The 20,375-nt window shown below is 37.6% G+C and overlaps 2 protein-coding genes across 6 annotated transcripts in view; both read left to right on the forward strand.

The window, feature by feature from the left end:
• The window catches only part of arhgap29b (Rho GTPase activating protein 29b), a 38,525-nt gene extending 30,378 nt beyond the window's left edge, over positions 1-8,147 (forward strand). For all 3 annotated transcript variants that reach the window (XM_056256970.1, XM_056256971.1, XM_056256972.1), the window contains 10 exons: positions 100-272; positions 1,356-1,487; positions 2,425-2,523; positions 2,990-3,153; positions 3,241-3,429; positions 3,520-3,657; positions 5,199-5,425; positions 5,597-5,900; positions 6,005-6,107; positions 6,596-8,147. In XM_056256970.1, coding sequence (XP_056112945.1) covers positions 100-272; positions 1,356-1,487; positions 2,425-2,523; positions 2,990-3,153; positions 3,241-3,429; positions 3,520-3,657; positions 5,199-5,425; positions 5,597-5,900; positions 6,005-6,107; positions 6,596-7,521 — 2,455 coding nt within the window. In that variant the 3' untranslated portion in view covers positions 7,522-8,147. The remainder of the gene's footprint in view (positions 1-99; positions 273-1,355; positions 1,488-2,424; positions 2,524-2,989; positions 3,154-3,240; positions 3,430-3,519; positions 3,658-5,198; positions 5,426-5,596; positions 5,901-6,004; positions 6,108-6,595) is intronic.
• A 1,161-nt stretch (positions 8,148-9,308) lies between these two features.
• abca4b (ATP-binding cassette, sub-family A (ABC1), member 4b) overlaps positions 9,309-20,375 on the forward strand; it is a 48,854-nt gene continuing 37,787 nt past the window's right edge. For all 3 annotated transcript variants that reach the window (XM_056256969.1, XM_056256967.1, XM_056256968.1), the window contains exons 1-7: positions 9,309-9,417; positions 10,428-10,539; positions 12,330-12,423; positions 12,561-12,702; positions 13,319-13,458; positions 17,666-17,793; positions 19,503-19,700. In XM_056256969.1, coding sequence (XP_056112944.1) covers positions 10,474-10,539; positions 12,330-12,423; positions 12,561-12,702; positions 13,319-13,458; positions 17,666-17,793; positions 19,503-19,700 — 768 coding nt within the window. In that variant the 5' untranslated portion in view covers positions 9,309-9,417; positions 10,428-10,473. The remainder of the gene's footprint in view (positions 9,418-10,427; positions 10,540-12,329; positions 12,424-12,560; positions 12,703-13,318; positions 13,459-17,665; positions 17,794-19,502; positions 19,701-20,375) is intronic.

Genomic DNA, 20,375 nt, shown 5'->3' on the forward strand with positions numbered 1-20,375 from the left:
TGCCTTTTGAGTAACCCATTTCACAATCAGCAGAGATTTTGCACAGCCTGTTTTGGTATTTTTATAAAGCCTGCTTTAACAAGTTTCGTTCCTTTCCAGAATGTCCATTCATAAGAGGTCTCAGAGCAGCACCCGCTCGTCCCATGGGAATCTGTCACAGGATTCTGTTACCTCTGCGGATAACCAGAGTGCAGATGAGGTCGAGGGTACCGTACAACCCTGCAAAACCAAGATCGCAGAGAGACGGTCCAATAGCAGTATAGACATGCAAGGTAGGAGATGTTGTATCTTTGTCAATAAAGATCTAGGCTGGTGACTAAAAGTTTGTAGGTTTACAATGAAAAGTTTCGGTGGCACTAAATGGAATGAGAACAATAATTACATAATTCCCCTTCTACCACTGTTTGGACAAACCGATAATCCTGGCCCAAACTCACACAATTGGTTGAGCCAAAGTTGCTACTTCAGGCTGTCTTTACACTCTTTGGGGGACATCAACCTACTCAACTTGCATTTGTTATACTCTAAAACTCTAAGACATTTATTTTCTTTCCAGTTAAACAAAATCCTAAGATGTTTGCAAATATGAGGCACATTTGTTTGGAAAGCTTCAATCTCCTGTACAGGTTATTATTTTTATGGCCACTGTGGGTTTTTTACCCAGCGCTGGCCGTTCAAAGCAGTCAGGATTAAGGCCCAAACCCAGATCGGCTCTCGGCTTCTAAAAAGTCCCTGGTGCTATGACATCATCAGCCTGCTGGATTACAGCCTGAGCATTCAGGCTGGATGACTAAACTAAAGCATTAAAGTCCCCGTGAACCAGAAGTTGCAAACGACTTTTCTCCAGTGTTGTGACGTATTTCCGAGAGAAACGGAATACTAAATGAGGAAAGATAGTGGGCGTGGCCTTTTTTCCAACTAGCACCTGATTGGATCTAGAAAAGTAGGTGTTTTCATTCAGCCTGTCTACTGTCAGTTGGAGGGGCGTGGTTACGGATGTTAAGCAGACACCCAAACCGTCAAACCTACGTCATCAGGGAAGGTCCTCCAATGCAGAGGGGAGGGGAAATTTCAAATTTTGATTAAAGATTACGAAGCCAAAAATTTTTTTGTGTGGATTGACTTGCATGGATGAATTGTTTACCACAAACCGATCAATTTAGGCAAACAAAGTAAGTATGGTCAATTTTGAATTCATGGGGACTTTAAGAACATCAGTTGAAAGCTATGAACTGAATGAAACATTCAGGCAGACTGATTCCCCCAAACACAAACAGGACTTTCTCCCCCAGTTTAATGGAGACTAGAGATTTGGAATGTAAAGTTAATTCTAAGGTTAATTCTGTGTGTTGTAGTGTTAAGGACGCAGGGTTCACAGCGGGCCTGGAGCTCAGGCAGTGCTGGCGGTGGAGGGATGTGCAGTGACTCAGAGAGTGCTGGGGGAAGCAGCGAGTCTCGCTCCATGGACTCCCCCACAGCCAGTCCAGGTGCTTTTTCTGACACACATTTCATCCTACTATCCATTTCACAATATGGGACACTACTTTATTTAAAATATATCACAAGTACGGTACATCTAAAAATGGCTTCTTATATCTGTTCATTTTCTGTGTAATATTTATTTATTCGTTTATTCATTTCACCTTGTTCTTGCCAAAAATAGCCTTCTTTACTGGCATTAAACAATATACTATTATTTCCCCTATTTATTTATTTATTTATTGACTGATTTCATTCATTCATTCATTTAGTTATTCATTCTGTTCTGACATTAAACAATATACTACTGCTTCCACTAATTTTTTGTATTTTTGTTTTATTTTCCATGCCAACATTACCACCTAAAGTATACATTTTATTGTTTAGGAAAAGATTTTTATAAATGTCATAAAAACATATTTTTCACTAAACAATTTACAACAGATCATTTATAATGTTTGTAATGTGCAATTGTTGCTGGAAATTCTACAGCTGTTGTGGCAGTTATCATTTCATGAATCCAAAACCTAATTCACATCAGCCAGCCAGACAATGTGACCTTAGTGATACAGTTGCATCAGCAGAATTTAACAATTTGCTGAACAACGTTCACAACTTCACTGAAAACCAGGCATAAAAACATATGTGTGATCAACAAATCGTTGGGATGTGAGAATATAAGCAATGACCTAATCAGGCATGTGACAGTTTTGCCAGACATCCTGAAATGCTTTCACTCTGACCAGGGGCATCAGCCATTCTTACTGTTGAGCCCTGTATATATTATATCCTAAAAAGAAGTTCCTCTAAAAACATTGCTGTTTTAGGCACGTTTGTAAGTTTTGCTTGTAAAGTGGTTGACCTAGTTCTCATTGGACAGGACGGAGAAGTGCTCTGCAGGACGTAAGTATCTAATATGTGTGTTTGTGTGTCTTCATACTAAAGGGGATTTCAAACGCAGGCTTCCCAGAACTCCCTCAACTGGTACCATGTCTTCTGCAGATGACCTGGATGAGAGGGAACCACCTTCCCCATCAGATAATGGTTGGTAGTACAAACTGAATCGCGTGATTGTGGCCGTCTGTGTTCATAGATGTGTGACACCACACGCGAGTGCTGAATTGCTCGCACCCATGTTTTTCTCTCTGTGCAGCTGTACAGATGGGCTTGGTGTTGACACTGGCGAAATGCCACAGTTAGCGGTTCCTGTCTCTCCACCAAAAGTGTTACATTTCAGTTATAATTGTTGAATGTAAACACATGTTAGACTTGGGAAATACATTTGAGGAAATGGAGAGAGGGTTGTGCTTCCTCAAAAGTACCATAAGAGTCATTCATTAAATCGGAATACAAAGCAGAATCATTACATTTCTTTTAGTTCCCACCCCCACTCACATTTAAGACTGTTGATTATCCCATTTCCAAACCAGAACTTCGTTGATGGGCCAGAAGAGTGTTTTTAAACTATTCGCAAATTAGCTTTTCGAAACATTGTCTTCTGTCGTCTCAGGCCTCTCTGAGATGGTGCTGGAAGCGGCCAGTTCTCCCGGCCCTTTCCGCAATACTCAGATGTCAAAAGCAGCGCACACCCACAAGTTGCGGAAACTGAGAGCGCCTTCCAAATGCAGAGAGTGTGACAGTCTGGTGGTGTTCCACGGGGCTGAGTGTGAAGAGGTACGTCATCATCATCAACACCCACACTGATTCAGTTCACATTGTTCAGTAGAGCCGTGTGTCATTCTATAATCTCTTATTCCGTAGTGCTCCTTGGCCTGTCATAAGAAATGCCTGGAGACTCTTGCCATTCAGTGTGGTCATAAGAAGCTCCAGGGCAGACTGCACCTGTTCGGGATTGACTTCGCCCAAGTAGCTAAGAACAGTCCCGACGGCATCCCCTTCATCATAAAAAAATGCACCTCTGAAATCGAGAGTCGTGCCCTGAACATTAAGGTAAAGAATTGAGATGCAACTGAAAGAAATTGCTTTAATTCAATGCCTGAGTCATCTTGTTAATGACGCCTACTTTCGGTGCATTTCAAGGGCATTTATCGTGTGAATGGGGCGAAGTCTCGTGTGGAAAAGCTGTGCCAGGCCTTTGAGAATGGAAAGGACTTAGTGGAGCTTTCTGACCTCCACCCACATGACATAAGCAACGTGCTCAAGCTTTACCTAAGACAGGTGTGGTGGGACAAATATGTTTCCCGGTTTCATCATGTCTTTATGCAACTTGACATATTAGAGTGCAACAGTGCCCGCCCGGTTTTTTCAGTGTTCATGGTTTCAGATTTTTTTCAAAGTCTTCATTAAAGTTATAAGCCATGAACCAAACCAACCAGCTAATAGGTGAATCACAACATTACAAACTTTGTTTTGAAGCAAAACAAGTATTTGAAAATCAAATAAAAAGACAAAGCTACAATACCGTATACTTAATGACTTTAATAAGGTAAAGAATTCAACCTAATGAAGCATTGCAAATGACAGTAATACTTCCTATCCTTTTATGTATTGTAGCAGTTACCCACGTGTGTGGTGAATGTGAATGTAATGAAATGTGATCCGTGTAATATATGTAAAGCATTGTTAATGTACAGCATTTTAGAATTATTCTGGGTGTAACAGATCATGTAGAAACGTTGATAATTGAGTCCACAACAAATTTCCCTATTAGGGAAAATAAAATATATTTCATTTCATAATCCAAATAAAACGATGGATATATATAAATCTGTTGATTTAAAAATGTTGGTTGTATATAGAAACGGTGTATTTTACATGTATTGCAAAATATGCATATATATATATACACACAAATATTGAAGTATTTTGAGAGCGTAGGGAGACTTGATTACATTATTCACAGTGCTTCATGGCAGAGGGCGGAGCCAACAAGATCTTTTGGCATGGTTTGCTTACTGCGATTCTCTGATTGGTGGAGATTTCTCTGCCGAGTTTTTCACCAGGAATTAGCTGTTAAACATGATTATTTAAAAAGTAAGTTGAAATAAAGTGGGCTGATGGCTTCAACGAAAGCATATACCGTCGATTAACAACCTTGTAGCTCACAGTAGGTCTTTTTTGCTTCTGTTGAAGCTGTTGTTCATATTATTTCAACTTACTTTTTAAATAATCATGTTTAACAGGGGAATTCGTGGTGGAAAAAAACAACATTACCCATGATGCTGTACAGAAATTTCCACCAATCAGAGATTCGAAACAAGCAAAATGTGCCAAAAGATCACGTTAGTTCCGCCAACTCCCATGAAGCACTGTGAATATGTAATCAAGTCAAGATGAAATCAAATACTTAACGTTTGAATATATATGCATATTTTGCAATAAACTTAAAATGTTATTTTTATATAAATAATCAACATCTTTAAATGAATAGTTCTAAATTTCTTTGTTTTTAATTTGATTGTGCTGTTTGCAATGCTAATAGGATTGTAGTTTTTTCTATCACTAAAGCGTTAAATATCATTTTTAGTCTTGTACCTTTGTATTTTTGTAAGATTTTCAAATACTTCAAATCAAAGTTTGTAATGTTATGAATCACCTCATAGCTGGTTGGCTTGGTTCATGGCTAATAACGCTTTAACAATGACTTTTTAAAATCCCTATGGGAGAAATGAATGGAAAATATACTTTTTTTCTTTTTACTTTTTGTTAATTGACATTGCCTGTAAAAAAAGAATAATTGTTTTTTTTTTTTTTTTTAGTTGCCAGAGCCGTTGATTCTGTATCGGTATTATAATGATGTCATTGGGCTGGCAAAAGAGACTCAGAACCTGGATGAGACTGACTCTGCTAAAGAGAAATCACCAGGGGAGCAGCTGTGCCTCAGCATTGAGCTTAAAAGAGTTCTCTTCAAAATTAGAGACCTCCTTCGCCAGCTTCCTGCAGCCCATTACAGAACCCTGCAGTTCCTCATCACACATCTGCACAGGTATGCTAACACAAACCATAAACATAAGCATCTGGAAAATAAAACGAATGTAGCAAAAAGCAGGAATCCATTGTCTGAATCTGGTTTCATTGCTTGTTGCTTGAAGCCCCTAAATGTGTTTAGTGAGAGTGAAATACAAATCCACCACTCTAAAACATCATTGTCCTACAGAGTAACAGAGCAATCTGAGGAGAACAAGATGACGGCTAGTAACCTGGGTATCATCTTCGGTCCCACGCTCATCAAGCCAAGGCAGTTGGAAGCGGAAGTGTCGCTGTCCTCTCTGGTTGACTACCCCCACCAGGCCCGCATGGTGGAACTGCTCATCAGTTACCACCAGATGATCTTTGATGTCCCCCTCAGCCCTGTGTCTCCCACCAGTCCTACGGCATCACAGGCTTCACTTGTGCCCAACATCCAGGACAAAGAGCCAAAACTAAGCCGCCACTCCCGATCTCTCATGGATATCAAAGAGGTGAGATGGGCCCGAGAACGGAAGCTAGACCTCACGTGCTTTAAGGAAAATTTTAGGAAATATTAGCATTTATAATTTGTGATCTGTGTTTATTCTTCATACAGAGTGCGAAAGTCTACAAGAGACACTCGTCTGTGATTACCTCTGCACAGCTATTGGGGGAAGTGAAGGAGATGAAGTCAGGGGATGATAGAGCGCAAACACCTGGTTAGTATGAGCGTCTCTGCTCATCTTTGGTAAAATCAAAACTGATGAACCATGGCAGAATGAAAAATTGTTTGTATTTTGTTTAAAAACAGTGTAATAATACTGACAATCAGTGTTGGGGTTACGTAATCAGATTACTTGTTTCAAGTAACTTGCAAAGTAATGCATTACTTTTAAATTTACAACAAAATATCTGAATTACTTTTTCAAATAAGTAACGCAAGTGCTCTCCTGTCCCAATTTTGAGAAAAAAACATGATTGGTGTGAAAGGGCCTTTACTTTTTTTCTTTTTTTTTCAAATACTGTATGGTTTTTAGTTTAGAAAAATATGAAGTTATGCCTGTTTTATAAACTTATGTTCCACTGGGTCAAAACTGACCCGGAAATGCAAAAGTCGTATTCATATTTGAAATGCAGTAAGAGGTTACTGAGAGCCTCTTTTGAATGAATCGTTTAATTAAGTTTAAGAGTATTTTCTTCTCTCCAGTGGGTGAGGGCTCAGATATAAATGGGGTTGACTCAGCTCCTTTGGACATGCAGAAGGCCACATCTGTGTTCAGCCGGCCCGGTGCCAACAGCCGATTGGTGCAGCTGCGTCCCCAGCGCTCCAAGCAGGTGTCTCGACCAATCAGCATGCCCGTGGACCGACTGCTCAACGAGCGCAACAGCCGCAACACCGTGGAGAATGAACACTCATCTGCCGCCATTCAGGAGACCAGTGAACCGGAGAAGCCTTCGACACCACGACTCTCAAACTGTTACAGGAACCCCTTCATCGACACTCAGACGCTGAGGAGGACTTGGGACAGACAGTACAGACATTACGATGTGACACCCAGAACTGCAATGATAGTGGCCAACCTGCCACCTTCTGGCGGGCCGAAACCGTCTGAAATTAGTGTTGTACCCCACAGCATCGCTGCTAGAAAAGATGGTACAAGTCAGTCCAGCGGGGCTCCAATATCCTTCCGAGCTCCACGGACACTAAAGCCACCTCCTGGAACGTTCTACAGACCTCCATCAGGAGGCCCATTCAGGTCATTTGACTCCCTGTCAAAAACCGTTTCAGCAGCACCAACCACTACTTCAGGAACAGTTTACACAACAGCCATTACCATATTACCAACAGCAGCAACAGTCTCCACAGCAGTGACGACGCCCCCCGCCACACCGCCAACAGTGACTATCGCTCTAACGCCCAAGCCCACTTTTACAGCAGTGACAAGCACTGTATCAGGAGGAGCGGAAGAAGGACTGTCGGAAAGCGAATCGCTAAGCCCCATCACGCTCTCGCCGCCTCAGTCTCCAGGATCCAGCGCTGAGGAGTTTAACCCAACAGACGCCAAACCCCTCTATCAGAGGCGCAGTCGCCGTATGCAGGAGCTGGAGCAGCGAGAGGCGCATTTTGTTTAAAAAAACGCCTGACTGTTAAAAAAGCCAAATCTGTTGGCTTCTGGGCTTGTTCTCTAGGGCAGTTTTTGTCACGCTTGGTACAGTATTCTCCTGATATGTGACAGTGACTGATTCCTCCACAGCCCTCACAATGTCAATGTTAATAGTCTAGTAGATCTGTCTACGGCTTTATATCTGTATGTCTTTTTGTGCCATACTGTATATATGAAATTGTTTTAATATTATCCCTTTGAGAAAGGGCAAAAATATTACAGGAGAGGTGAAACATCTCCGTGAATTTCTTTCTGGATTACTAGCTCTTTGTTAATGTCCCTTTAAGCTACTGTATGAGCCCGAAATATCAGCAAAGGTCCAAAACATTTGTGACATTCACTTAACTGTAAGTGAGCACTCTTTTATGTTATTTTTGTATATGGTTTCTGAACATTTATCCCAAATGTGTCTCATTCTCATTATCTCCTTCACTGTGATAAGATGGCCAAGAGACACTTCTATATCATTACATAATCAGTTATATTAATGTGTTATTAAAATCAGAATTTCTGTGTAATAATTGTTTCAACTCAACAGGTGTGTATAGTATTGTCTGTACTGTACTGTAAATGTATGCCAACCTGTTCATTCTGATGCACTTGCTAAGCCTAACCACCGCATCATCACTGCCTCGGCATGATGTAATACTGTTACTGCCGGCTGTTTTTTTTTTTGTTTTAAAGTTTGTCTCTCAGAAACGCTTCTGCTCTTGCACGTTTTAGGCTGCGTAAGTGCATCTGTTTCTGTTTTATTTCCGAGTTACATATGCATTTGTTTTCATTTTGTACTCATAACCTGCTGCCATAAACATACCAACAATTCTTGAAGACGTGCAAAATGTTTGCAGATTAAATATTTAGTGAAAACTAAACTAGTTTTATATTTTCTGCACATATTTCTTTTCTGTTTTGTCCATTTTACATGCACTGTAAAAGTGGATTAAATATAAAGACTACATTTTTTAAATTTCGGAATGAAAAATAAGTGGCCACTTTGATGCTATGGGTTGTGGCCAGGGCATTGTTAGGCAGTCGCTGAGGTGTTTCAAGAGTTCACACTTGGATATAATTAAATAGAGTAAAGGTTATGCGTATTTGGCGTGCTGTCCGAGGGGATAGGGTTTATTTATTTATAAAAATGTTGTGGTTGCTAGTTATATTACTGGTGGTTTATTACTGGCCCAAATCAAAAAGATATTGTCGCCACTGAATGGTTTGAGTTCCTCGCAGTGTTGTTATTGTTAACTAAATCTAAAACCACTTATAATCATTTTTGTTTATTGAAATAAAGCTGAAATAAAATATAAATATTAGTACTAAAGTACTAAAATTATTCAAACTAAAACTGAATTTAAAAATAGATTAAAGCTAAATAGAAATATATATATATATAATATATATATAAATATATATATATAATATATATATATATATACTCCCTGTGTATCTGTAACTGTCCGGGACAGACTCTGTCCCTCATCCCTAATTAGACATGTCCCTGAGCTCCAGCACTGAGCTGCTCAGCTCTGACTCATCCAACAAACACAGAAATAGGAGATATGAAATACAGCACACATACTCCAAATGCCCATATAATACATAATAGAACACAACACACATTATTAGCATCTCCTAATCCATCGATCCACCACATGTACGTGTAAAGAAATAGTAGTCATGTTAAAATGGAGGGCTTTGCTGATGGCCAAGTTAACCCAGCAGATTAAGGCAATCAGATTAGTGGTATCACCTGAGTCAGTCAAGAGCTGCAAGTTTGGCTGTTGTGTTTCAGCGACTATCATGGACTGTAATTATGTACCTTTACATGCGAATATTGAGGGACTCAAATCTTTTCAGCACTGAGGTAAGCATAACATTTTTTGGTCATACAATACTGTTCAAACGTTTATATATATATATATATATATATATATATATATATATATATATTAAAATAAATTAGTACTTTTATTCAGTAAGGATACATTCATTTCATCAAAAGTGACAGTAAAGACATTTGTAATTTAACAAGATTTATATTTCAAATGAATGCTGTTCTTTTGAAAGTTATTGTTTCTAAAAGAATTCTGAAAAAAAAAAATGATCACGTTTTACTCAAAAATGTTGAGTTGAGCAGCACAACTGTTTTCAACATTGATATAATTTTTCTTGAGCAGCAAATCATATTAGAATGATTGGAGGATCATGTGACACTGAAGACTGGAGTAATGATCCTGAAAATACATATTTATTTACATTTACAAGAGACTTCCCTTTGAACAGTATAGTGTACATTCACGACAGGTTTTTGCCTCGGTAGAGAATATGCTTGGTAACCCTAAAATAAGGCATTTTAATTCTATAATATTCATTTAGCCATTTAAGATCAGGTATACTCGCAATATTTCTGTCAAGAGACTCTGTAAGATGAGACATTTGTATCTGAACCTGAACTCAAAGAGCTTTAATCAGTGTTTGTGTAAAAAGATCACTGTGGAAAATTAGACGTCTAACAGACATAATAACAGCTCTGTCTGTGACTGTTTTGGTCTTGCTGTGGCTCAAAATAGTTCAGTGGTTCAATGCTAGGCCCATATTTTCCTTTAAAGATTTGTGACCCAATTTCACATGACTAACAAACAAGTCTCCAAGCACTAAAACTGCTGTAAAAACAAAAAAAAAAAACAAAAAAAACCCCATAAAAATAAAGGAATGACTGTTGGTCGTCTAAAATCTGATCACATGGTCACATGTAAAGCTCTACAATGCTAACAGTAGCTATTTATCCGTCACTTGAATTGTTATAGGCTACAACATTTCTGCAAGTGTTCTCCCAGGTTGATTGTAAGAGTGAAGTATGTGATGTGTTGCCAGGTTTGTTGTGTTTTGGTGACCCCTACAAGGGGTTGAGTTTGGAGCCATGAACACAGGCAGCAAGACCCGTCTGCTGCTGTGGAAGAACTGGACACTCCGCAAGAGACAAAAGGTAGCCTACAATTAACCGATTCAACGGAGTCCGGGACACAAAACAACCATCATCGCAGGCTGTAGTTTCTAAAGCCTCAAGAAAGACAGCTTATATTTAGAGCGCTCTATATAATTTAACACAAGCCTCAGAAATCTGGTTCTGAGTGCAGGATTTAGGCAATGAGGTGTGACATACCACACAAACCAAAATATAAGACTCTGAAGCGGAAAACTGAGTGTTGGATGTTTTTAAAGAGTGTTTGTTTCGCTTCAAAATGTTCAAAGTGTACACCTTTAACAGTGTACACTCTAAAAAAAATGCTGGGTTGTTTCAACCCAATGTTTGGGTCAAATATGGATGAACCCAACCGTTGGGTTTAAACAATTGAATTTAAAAATTTAAACCAACGGTTAGGTTTGTGCATATTTGATCCAAACAAACAAACCAGCATTTTTTAGAGTGTATTTTTAGTAAATAATGTGTGTACTTTTTTGTCTGCTGTTTAACATCAGGGCAACATTAGTACGGTTTAATTCTATGCATGATTTAGCCTATATAGGCTACTGGTACCAATTTGTTTATTTGCGCTTTTGGAGATTTTTTTTTTTTAGATTTATCTGTCAATATTGGATATCGAATGTTACATACTCATTTTGCATATTTTTACAGTTAGATTACCCTATCTCAAAATGAATATAAATTTGATCATACTGTATAAAATGTTAATGCTTAAATTCAAAAACAATTTAAGTTTTAGTTTTGTTTTCCATTTATTTAGACAAAATAGTATACAATTTTAATATTGGCCATTTATCAGTTAAATAACCATAACATGAAAAAAAATATTGTATTGTTCAAAATTGCTGTATTTATTGTGCAATCTTAAATCTTTAAATTCTTTCAAATTAATGCATTATGTATTTATGACTATTGATGAAAGAACAGTAATTTATTACAGTAGTAATCGAGGCCCATATAGAGTAAGATATTTCCTGTATTTCTGTGGTAATTATGACGAAAGCTGCTTGATGTAAAAAATTTGATCATCAGAAACCGAGAGTATAATCTAAATAAATTATATAAATTAATTAACCACAATTCATTTTGTGTTTTCAATAAAAACAATAGTTATTTAATATAGGGGGTAAAGAAGTATCGTTTCAGTTTACATCTTCATTTTATGTTTTTGTAACTTTTAATTTATAGATTGTTTTAGTTTGTACAACTTGAAATGTTAAAAATGCATTAATGTATAAAATAGCATTGTATAAACTAATAAATACTTTAAATAGTACAGTATTATTAATGTGAATAGTAAAAATAGTATTGTTTATTGTTAGTTGATGATACCTAATGTTTACGACCTGAGCTTTTTTGTATTACAAAGTGCTGCCAGCATTGCTACAATCCTACATTCAGATCTGACGTGTTTCTGAACATACTGCTCTCTTGTTGTGTGTCAAGTCAAGTCAAGTCACCTTTATTTATATAGCGCTTTTTACAATACAGATTGTATCAAAGCGCTTCACAGTGATAACATGAAAACAATATAACAAAAACAATATAACAATATAACAAAGTTTGTTTCTAAAAGAAATTGCGTCAACGTCCACCTTAAGTAAGGCAGATCAATAATATTATTGAATATTAAATGTTAAATGTCCCCAACTAAGCAAGCCAAAAGCCAAGGCAACAGTGGCAAGGAACCAAAACTCCATCAGGTGACAGAATGGAGAAAAAAACCTTGGGAGAAACCAGACTCAGTCGGTTTTCTGAGTTTTTGTGTTTTTGCGTTTTTGTGTGTACAGATTCGCTTCCTGGTTGAGATTCTGTGGCCTGTGGTTTTATTCATTGGACTTGTCTGGCTACGAAGAGCAAATCCCTTGTATCGCCAACATGAATGTAAGAATACACATTAACGTAGTTGGTTCCGGTTGTGCAATGTCACACTCACAGCCGTATATTGATAATGATAAGAGTTTTCAAATAACAAAGAGTTTCCAACAACATCTGTCTGCTCATCATATCTGTAAATGCAGGTCATTTTCCCAGCAAGGCTATGCCCTCAACGGGAATCCTGCCTTGGATCCAAGGGATTTTCTGCAATGCTAATAACCCATGTTTCCGCCATCAAACCCGAGGAGAGTCGCTTGGGGTTGTTTCCAACTACCACAACTCCATGTGAGTCAGACGCTCCTCCACAGCTCAAATCTGGAAGATTTTCCTATCTAGCACATGTTGTGTTGTGTAGGCGTTCAGAGATAGTCCTCTGACACAATTCAGTTTAGATGAAAAATGTGTCTTCCCATGCAGAGGAGTTTTGCAGGAGGTCCAACTAACATTTTGGGATTGTAAATTTAGTCTTATCCCAATAAGAAAACTGTTTTTTCCCCCAAGTTAATTCCATAAAATGGTGGGACCCAGCTAAAAAATATGTTCTATAACTGTTTTGCTTATTAGAATGTTACGTCTAAATGTATTTTTAAATGTTTTAATAATTTTTTTTTCTTGGTTTGCGAACTTAATGGGAAACAAACCTAATGAGAATGTTACTTTTCAATGTTTTCCTAACAAATGAAACATTTAGTGAACATCCAACTAAACGCTTCAGGTAAAAACATTCCATAGACGATAGTTTTTGAGAACATCATAAAGACCAGATACAGAATAGAACGAATGTTTTATTAACTTTTCTGGAAGACTGTTTGTTCATAACTTTAGAGAGAACCTTGTTTTCAATGTACTTCCAATCCCAGTTCCAAATTATCATTGTTACTCATTTCTTTACCCTCCTTAGACTGGCACGGTTTTACATGGATTCTCAGGAGCTGCTGTTCAACGACACTGAGTTCCATCAGCTTGGTCGTTTGTGGCATGAAGTCACTATCATGAGCAACTTCATGGAGACGCTGCGCACCAATCCTGAGCTGGTGGCAGGTATGTAGAGCGTGGGTTATAGCGTCTGCTGTCTGACCCATAACCTGGCCCTCAGAGGAACTGATGGGACCTCTTTAATGGATCTGAGTGATGGATGGAGAGAGTGGGCATTTCCTCTCTTGTGCTTCCACTCCTCTCATACCTGTTTCCTTTTCCTGCTCCCTCTAATGGGTTGATGACTTGTCCTGATGGTGTGAGGGAAAACCCAAGTCTTTCTTAATAGATGATGTGAGTTTTTAGGAAAATGTCCAGTGATGTAGATTTTTCTAAATAGGATGTGTTCTCTTATTAACATATTTTGTTTGCCCTGGGACAACATTCCTGCCAAATATAGTCCTAGCCATGAAATCAGAGGGAAATTATTTCTCATGTCATCCAACACATGTAAGAATTTCTTTCTACTGTGGAATATGAGGTGAAATTTGATTGAATGGCTCTTTTTAATATAATTACTCTACTGTTTTTAAAAGTATTTTATGCTCCCCAAAGCTGCATTTATTTGATAAAAAAATATGGAAAAAACAGTAATATATTACTACAATTTAAAATAACAGTTTTTTATTTTAATAATGTATTTTAATAAATTAAATGTAATTTATTCCTGGGATTTGAAGCTGGATTTTCAGCACCATTACTCCAGTATTCAGTGTCACATGATCCTTCAGAGATCCTTCAGAAATCATTCTAATATGAAGATTTGCTGCTCAAGAAACATGCATTTTTTTATCAATGTTTAAAGGGGTGGTATAATGCCCCTTTTTACAATATGTAAAATTAGTCTCTGTTGTCCCCAGAGTGTGTATGTGAAGTTTTAGCTCAAAATACCCCACAGATATGTTTTTACAGCATGTTAAAATTGTCCCTTTTTGAGGGTCAGTAAAAACGCATCGTTTTGTGTTTTTCTTTAAATGCAAATGAGCTGCTGCTCCCGGCACAGAGGGCGGAGCTTCAATTGCTCGTGTGTGTTAGCAGCTCCGATTACCTCACGCAGACACACACTAAAATGTCAAAAACTGTTCTGCCTTTTATGTTTAAACTGGAGTCGGACAATGATGGAGAGACTCAAAAAGAAGTGACAACATGTAGAATGCAACAGGACGTTTCTGAATGGTTAGCTGCTAGTTGATTAATTTATGTTGCTGATGTGGAATTAACTATCTTCAAGTCTTTGATTAGCATATTCTGTCATGATAATCTATAAAATCGCTTGTGTGGGAACTGTTGTAAGATGCCTACAGAGTGACATGCCATTGCATTTGTGTTACGTACTGTATTGCATGTGAAAAAGACAGCTTGAGCAGACTCTCTAGTCTACTACAACAACTCTTCCTCTTCTCAACACGGACTGCCCGGGGGCAGGGTTTATGTTAATTTTAGGGTTGGTGATGTCACTAACCTGGGATGAATGTCGTGTAGTCCATACCAGCCGTTTGTTGTAGTCCTTAAAAAACGATTTCTTTAAAAGCAAATATCTTTCTTTGCTTTTAACTTTGAGAGTTATAACTTTGCAGATGTTGTTTATGCTCAAACAGCTACATTACACACTAACTAGAGTTAGAAAAGTGAAATCATATAAATCAACCACCCCTTTAAAACAGTGAAGCATTTTTTCATGATTCTTTAATGAATAGGAGATCAATCATTTATTAACAGGAATCTTTTGTGACAATATAAAAGTCTTTACTGTCACTTTTGATCAATTTAATAATAAATGTATTAATTTCTTTAAAAAAATCTTACTGAACCCAAACTTTTAAACAGTGGTGTATATATATATATATATATATATATATATATATATATATATATATAATACAATTTAATTAGGGCTGTCAAACGATTAATCGCGATTAATCGCATCCAAAATAAAAGTTTGTGTTTACATAATATATGTATGTGTACTACTGTGTATAATTATTATTAATACACAAATACCCACACACATATGTATTTAAAAAATATTTGCATGTATATACTGTATATAGACTGAATGTAGCCTATATATAATGTATATTTTATATAAATATAAACATTTTATATATAAATAACATATTTTTCTTAAATATATACATGTGTGCATTTATATATAAAATAATTATACACAGTACACACACATACACTCACCGGCCACTTTATTAGGTACACCTGTCCAACTGCTCGTTAACACTTAATTTCTAAGCAGCTAATCACATGGTCAAGACAATCTCCTGCAGTTCAAACCGAGCATCAGTATGGGGAAGAAAGTTGATTTGAGTGACTTTGAACGTGGCATGATTGTTGGTGCCAGAAGGGCTGGTCTGAGTATTTCAGAAACTGCTAATCTACTGGGATTTTCACGCACAACCATCTCTAGGGTTTACAGAGAATGGTCCGAAAAAGAAAAAACATCCAGTGAGCGGCAGTTCTGTGGGCGGAAATGCCTTGTTGATGCCAGAGGTCAGAGGAGAATGGCCAGACTGGTTCGAGCTGATAGAAGGGCAACAGTGACTGAAATAACCACTCGTTACAACCGAGGTATGCAGCAAAGCATTGTGAAGCCACAACACGCACAACCTTGAGGCGGATGGGCTACAACAGCAAAAGACTCCACCGGGTACCACTCATCTCCACAACAAATAGGAAAAAGAGGCTACAATTTGCAAGAGCTCACCAAAATTGAACAGTTGAAGACTGGAAAAATGTTGCCTGGTCTGATGAGTCTCGATTTCTGTTGAGACATTCAGATGTTAGAGTCAGAATTTGGCGTAAACAGAATGAGAACATGGAACCATCATGCCTTGTTACCACTGTGCAGGCTGGTGGTGGTGGTGTAATGGTGTGGGGGATGTTTTCCTGGCACACTTTAGGCCCCTTAGTGCCAATTGGGCATCGTTTAAATGCCACGGCCTACCTGAGCATTGTTTCTGACCATGTCCATCCCTTTATGGCCACCATGTACCCATCCTCTGATGGCTACTTCCACCATGTCACAAAGCTCTAATCATTTCAATTGGTTTCTTGAACATGACAATGAGTTCACTGTACTAAAATGGCCTCCACAGTCACCAGATCTCAACCCAATAGAGCATCTTTGGGATGTGGTGGAACGGGAGATTCGCATCATGGATGTGCAGCCGACAAATCTGCGGCAACTGTGTGATGCCATCATGTCAATATGGACCAAACTCCCTGAGGAATGCTTCCAGCACCTTGTTGAATCTATGCCACGAAGAATTGAGGCAGTTCTGAAGGCAAAAGGGGGTCCAACCCGTTACTAGCATGGGGTACCTAATAAAGTGGCCGGTGAGTGTATATTATGTAAACACAAACTTTTATTTTGGATGCAATTAATCGTGATTAATCGTTTGACAGCCCTAAATTTAATATAATAATGCCAACTTAAAAATATTATTCATAAACATCTTTTCCAGAAATGTTCTAGGACCAATTAGGATTTTGATCCAGGGACACATCCTACTTGGAAAAATATCTCATCACAGTGATCATTTGCATCTTTTTAATGTCACATCAAAATATTTTTCATAATATGTCTTATTAAATCTTTTATACAAGTAACAGCCCTATTAGTTTATCTCTGAGCACCTTTAACTGCAGTGAATTAGTTGGATCTGTCAGCACTTTCTCCACACACGACTCCCATGTCGTAACCTTTCAGCACAGAGTATATACTGTTGAGCGACAAAGCTTTCAGCAAAGAATTCAGTGATCAAGTGATCCATTGAAGCACTTTGTCAGCACAGTTTGTCCTCTGAGTGAATATATGTCAAAGTCATTATACACGCTGGTCAGCACTCTGCTGCAATGTTAAGAGTGCTTCAGTTAAGAAGGTGTGGAATGCATTCTTCCCATTTCACATGTTCGTAACTAGGCCACAAAAAGGGGAATATTTGTATCTCAAGTAAAAGTTTTAAAGGATTTAGTTTAAGAAAGCAACTTTTATGATCTAAAACAAATATTTGATGACCTTTACATACTTAAATGAGGCTTGGACTTTTATTGTCTGGACAATAAATTGAGTGAAAAACTTACAGCAACACAATGGCAGCGAGTTTTGCATAGGCACTCACATTTTCTTACATTTTCATTGTACAAATGTTGTTATCAATACTGACACTGTGATTTTTCTCCCTTTATGTACTCACACATCTACATTGATGTTTAATCATATATTTTCCTCCATGTCCTTTCCTTTCCCCTGTGCTATCAGGTAAAGGACTGAAAGTGGAGTACATTCTGAAGGACGACGAGAGTCTAACGTCATTCCTACTGCGGGACGTTGGGCTTTCAATAGCTGTTGTGAATGATCTTACAAATGCACTATTGCGGGTGGAGCAAGTAAGTTATGGCAAATGTAACTTTTTAGGCTACTGTTTTTCAACAGCACAATGGCTGCTTGCTTCTCTTGCGAGACGTTTGCTTTCATAAAGGCTTGATCAGCTTCCACTGCAACAAGAATCTTGCCACGCAGTCACATCCTCATACACTCCTATCGGGATGTTTCCAGCGAAATCTAGTGGGTTTGTGTTGTCTTTTATGGTGTTTAACAGTCACTGAGAGCCCTTCCTGAGGTTGTATGTCATTGTCTTGGTGACGTACGTCTTCTTTTGTTTCACGCTGGCCTCTCACACACAGGCTGATTTATTGTGCAGTCCATTGTCTCAGTGATTTAAGCACTCTTAAGTAGACTGCTTTAATCCTACACATTACTAAGTGCATCTCGATATATTGTTGCACGCAGCATAATGTACAGTAGAGAGATATTTCTGGAAATCTGTATTTGAACGATTTCTTCAACACAAATGTAAAAACAATTCACCTAATTGACTTTTTGATAAGTCAGACCAAATCATAATCTATCTGAAGATATTTCTACAAGATCATGCTGAGACTTTTGTTTTTGTTGTTGTTCTAGTAGCTAGTTTACTTAACCCTAAACAAACAAATATCATAAATGAAATAACACCCCATTTTTTCAAGATAGCAATGATATCAAATATATTCTTAAGTCTCCTGCTTCTCAAAAATGTCATCCTACGAAAAATATTACCTTAGTAATCTTATTTTTGTCCTCTAGAGTTTCAAAAAGTCTTACACTGTAAAAAATTATAGTCATTTTAAAGGTATGCTATGTAACTTTTGGCCGTGTAGCAGTTATAAAACAAAACTGTATGCATTTTGCAGAAGAACATTGTTTTGGTTGTGCTTCGGCTCTACATGACTGTGTGGATGAATAGGGTTCATAAAACAAAATGGTTCTACTGCTCATAAAACATTCACTAATAGGTTTAAGAGATTCGATGGAAAGGAGCAGACTAGCTGAAGACATTACGGTAGCTATACCCTCTAATAGACACGGTACTTCCTTGAAAATAAATTCAAGCACAGCGCTACAACAACCATAATGAAATGACCCTTCACAACATATAATGCTTTACAATGAACTCTGTTAGAGAGCTACATATGGAGATTTATCTGTTCATCAAAATACTCACCTGTTGAGTAATAAAAACGCCATCTCCACCTTTACAACATTTACAACATTACAAGCCAATGTTGATCCTCGATTTATTACGAGCTCTGTCACATTCTCCTCTGTTCGCCATTTTTTTAAATGGGCGATTCTCCGGAGGTTTGAGCTTTAGTTGCTCCATGTTAACTTTTCTCACTCGTTGCAACAACTAACCTATGCTGCTCCCGCACCATACACACGTCTAAGTAGCCGGAGCAAGATTTTTCATCAAATTCTTCCCAAACCAAATAGATTTGAGCAAATTTGTTATTCTCATTTATTGCATATCTCTATACTCTGACTATATGTTAACCATGGTCTCATTTGTGTCTATTTTTTGTATAGTTTATGCAAAACAAAGTTTTTCCAATGAAACATAATGTAACTTAGAACTGAAATTAGTTTTTCATAGCTATGTAAGAATAACCACTGAGCAATAAATAAAACATCTTCTGGGCAGTCTCATCTTCACTAAGCAGAGCTTTAATTCTGGACATGCTGAACTTTGCCCAAAAGTCTGTTCCTATGTTTCCAGTTCGCATATGGTGTCCCGGATCTGACTCTGAAGGAGATCGCCTGCAGTCAGGCTCTTTTGGAGCGATTCCTCATCTTCCCCAGCCGCAGAGGATTGTACGGGGTCCACAACGCCATGTGTGCCCTTTCCCAGCAGAGACTGCAGATGATCGAGGATGTACTTTATGCCAACTTAGACTTCTTCAAGCTCTTCCGACTGGTCAGTCATGACACTTTCTCTTTACACATGCTGCACTGTTATACTGGTGTTTAGAGAAATGAGATGTAATTCAATCCCAAAATATGACCAAATTTAATGCCTGAACATTATAATTCCAAAACGAAATGGATTGAAAATGTTGTGTATAAGTACATTCAAGGCCGACTACATAAAATGTAAATGATGTACCACTCAAATATATATATATATATATATATATATATATATATATATATATATATATATATATATATCATGTGACACTGAAGACTGGAGTAATGATGCTGAAAATTCAGCTTTGCTAAAACAGATATTTTAAATTGTAAAAATATAACTTTTTTTTATAACTCATAATAAATGCAGTCTTGGTGAGCATTAGAGACTTCCTTCAGAAACGTTTAAAATTACACCGCCCCCCAAACTTTGAATGGTAAATTAAAGACTAAATTATACCGACATTATAATAATTTATACATTTATAAATATAATAGAGTAGTTATAAAGTTAAATAGTTATAGTATATATAAGACAACCAGAATAGTTAAACTGGAGCCTAATTCTGGGTCCAATAAGCTCCCAATGTTTTTTTTTAGATCTCGAAATGTCTCTAAATGGTCACTGGGTGTTATAATGCACTCTCTCTGTAACTCACTCTCTGTTTGGCTTATACATTTT

This window comes from Rhinichthys klamathensis, unplaced genomic scaffold (genome assembly GCF_029890125.1).
Source record: "Rhinichthys klamathensis goyatoka isolate OS25496 unplaced genomic scaffold, OSU_Roscu_1.1 h1tg000134l_1, whole genome shotgun sequence".
Taxonomy (NCBI): domain Eukaryota; kingdom Metazoa; phylum Chordata; class Actinopteri; order Cypriniformes; family Leuciscidae; genus Rhinichthys; species Rhinichthys klamathensis.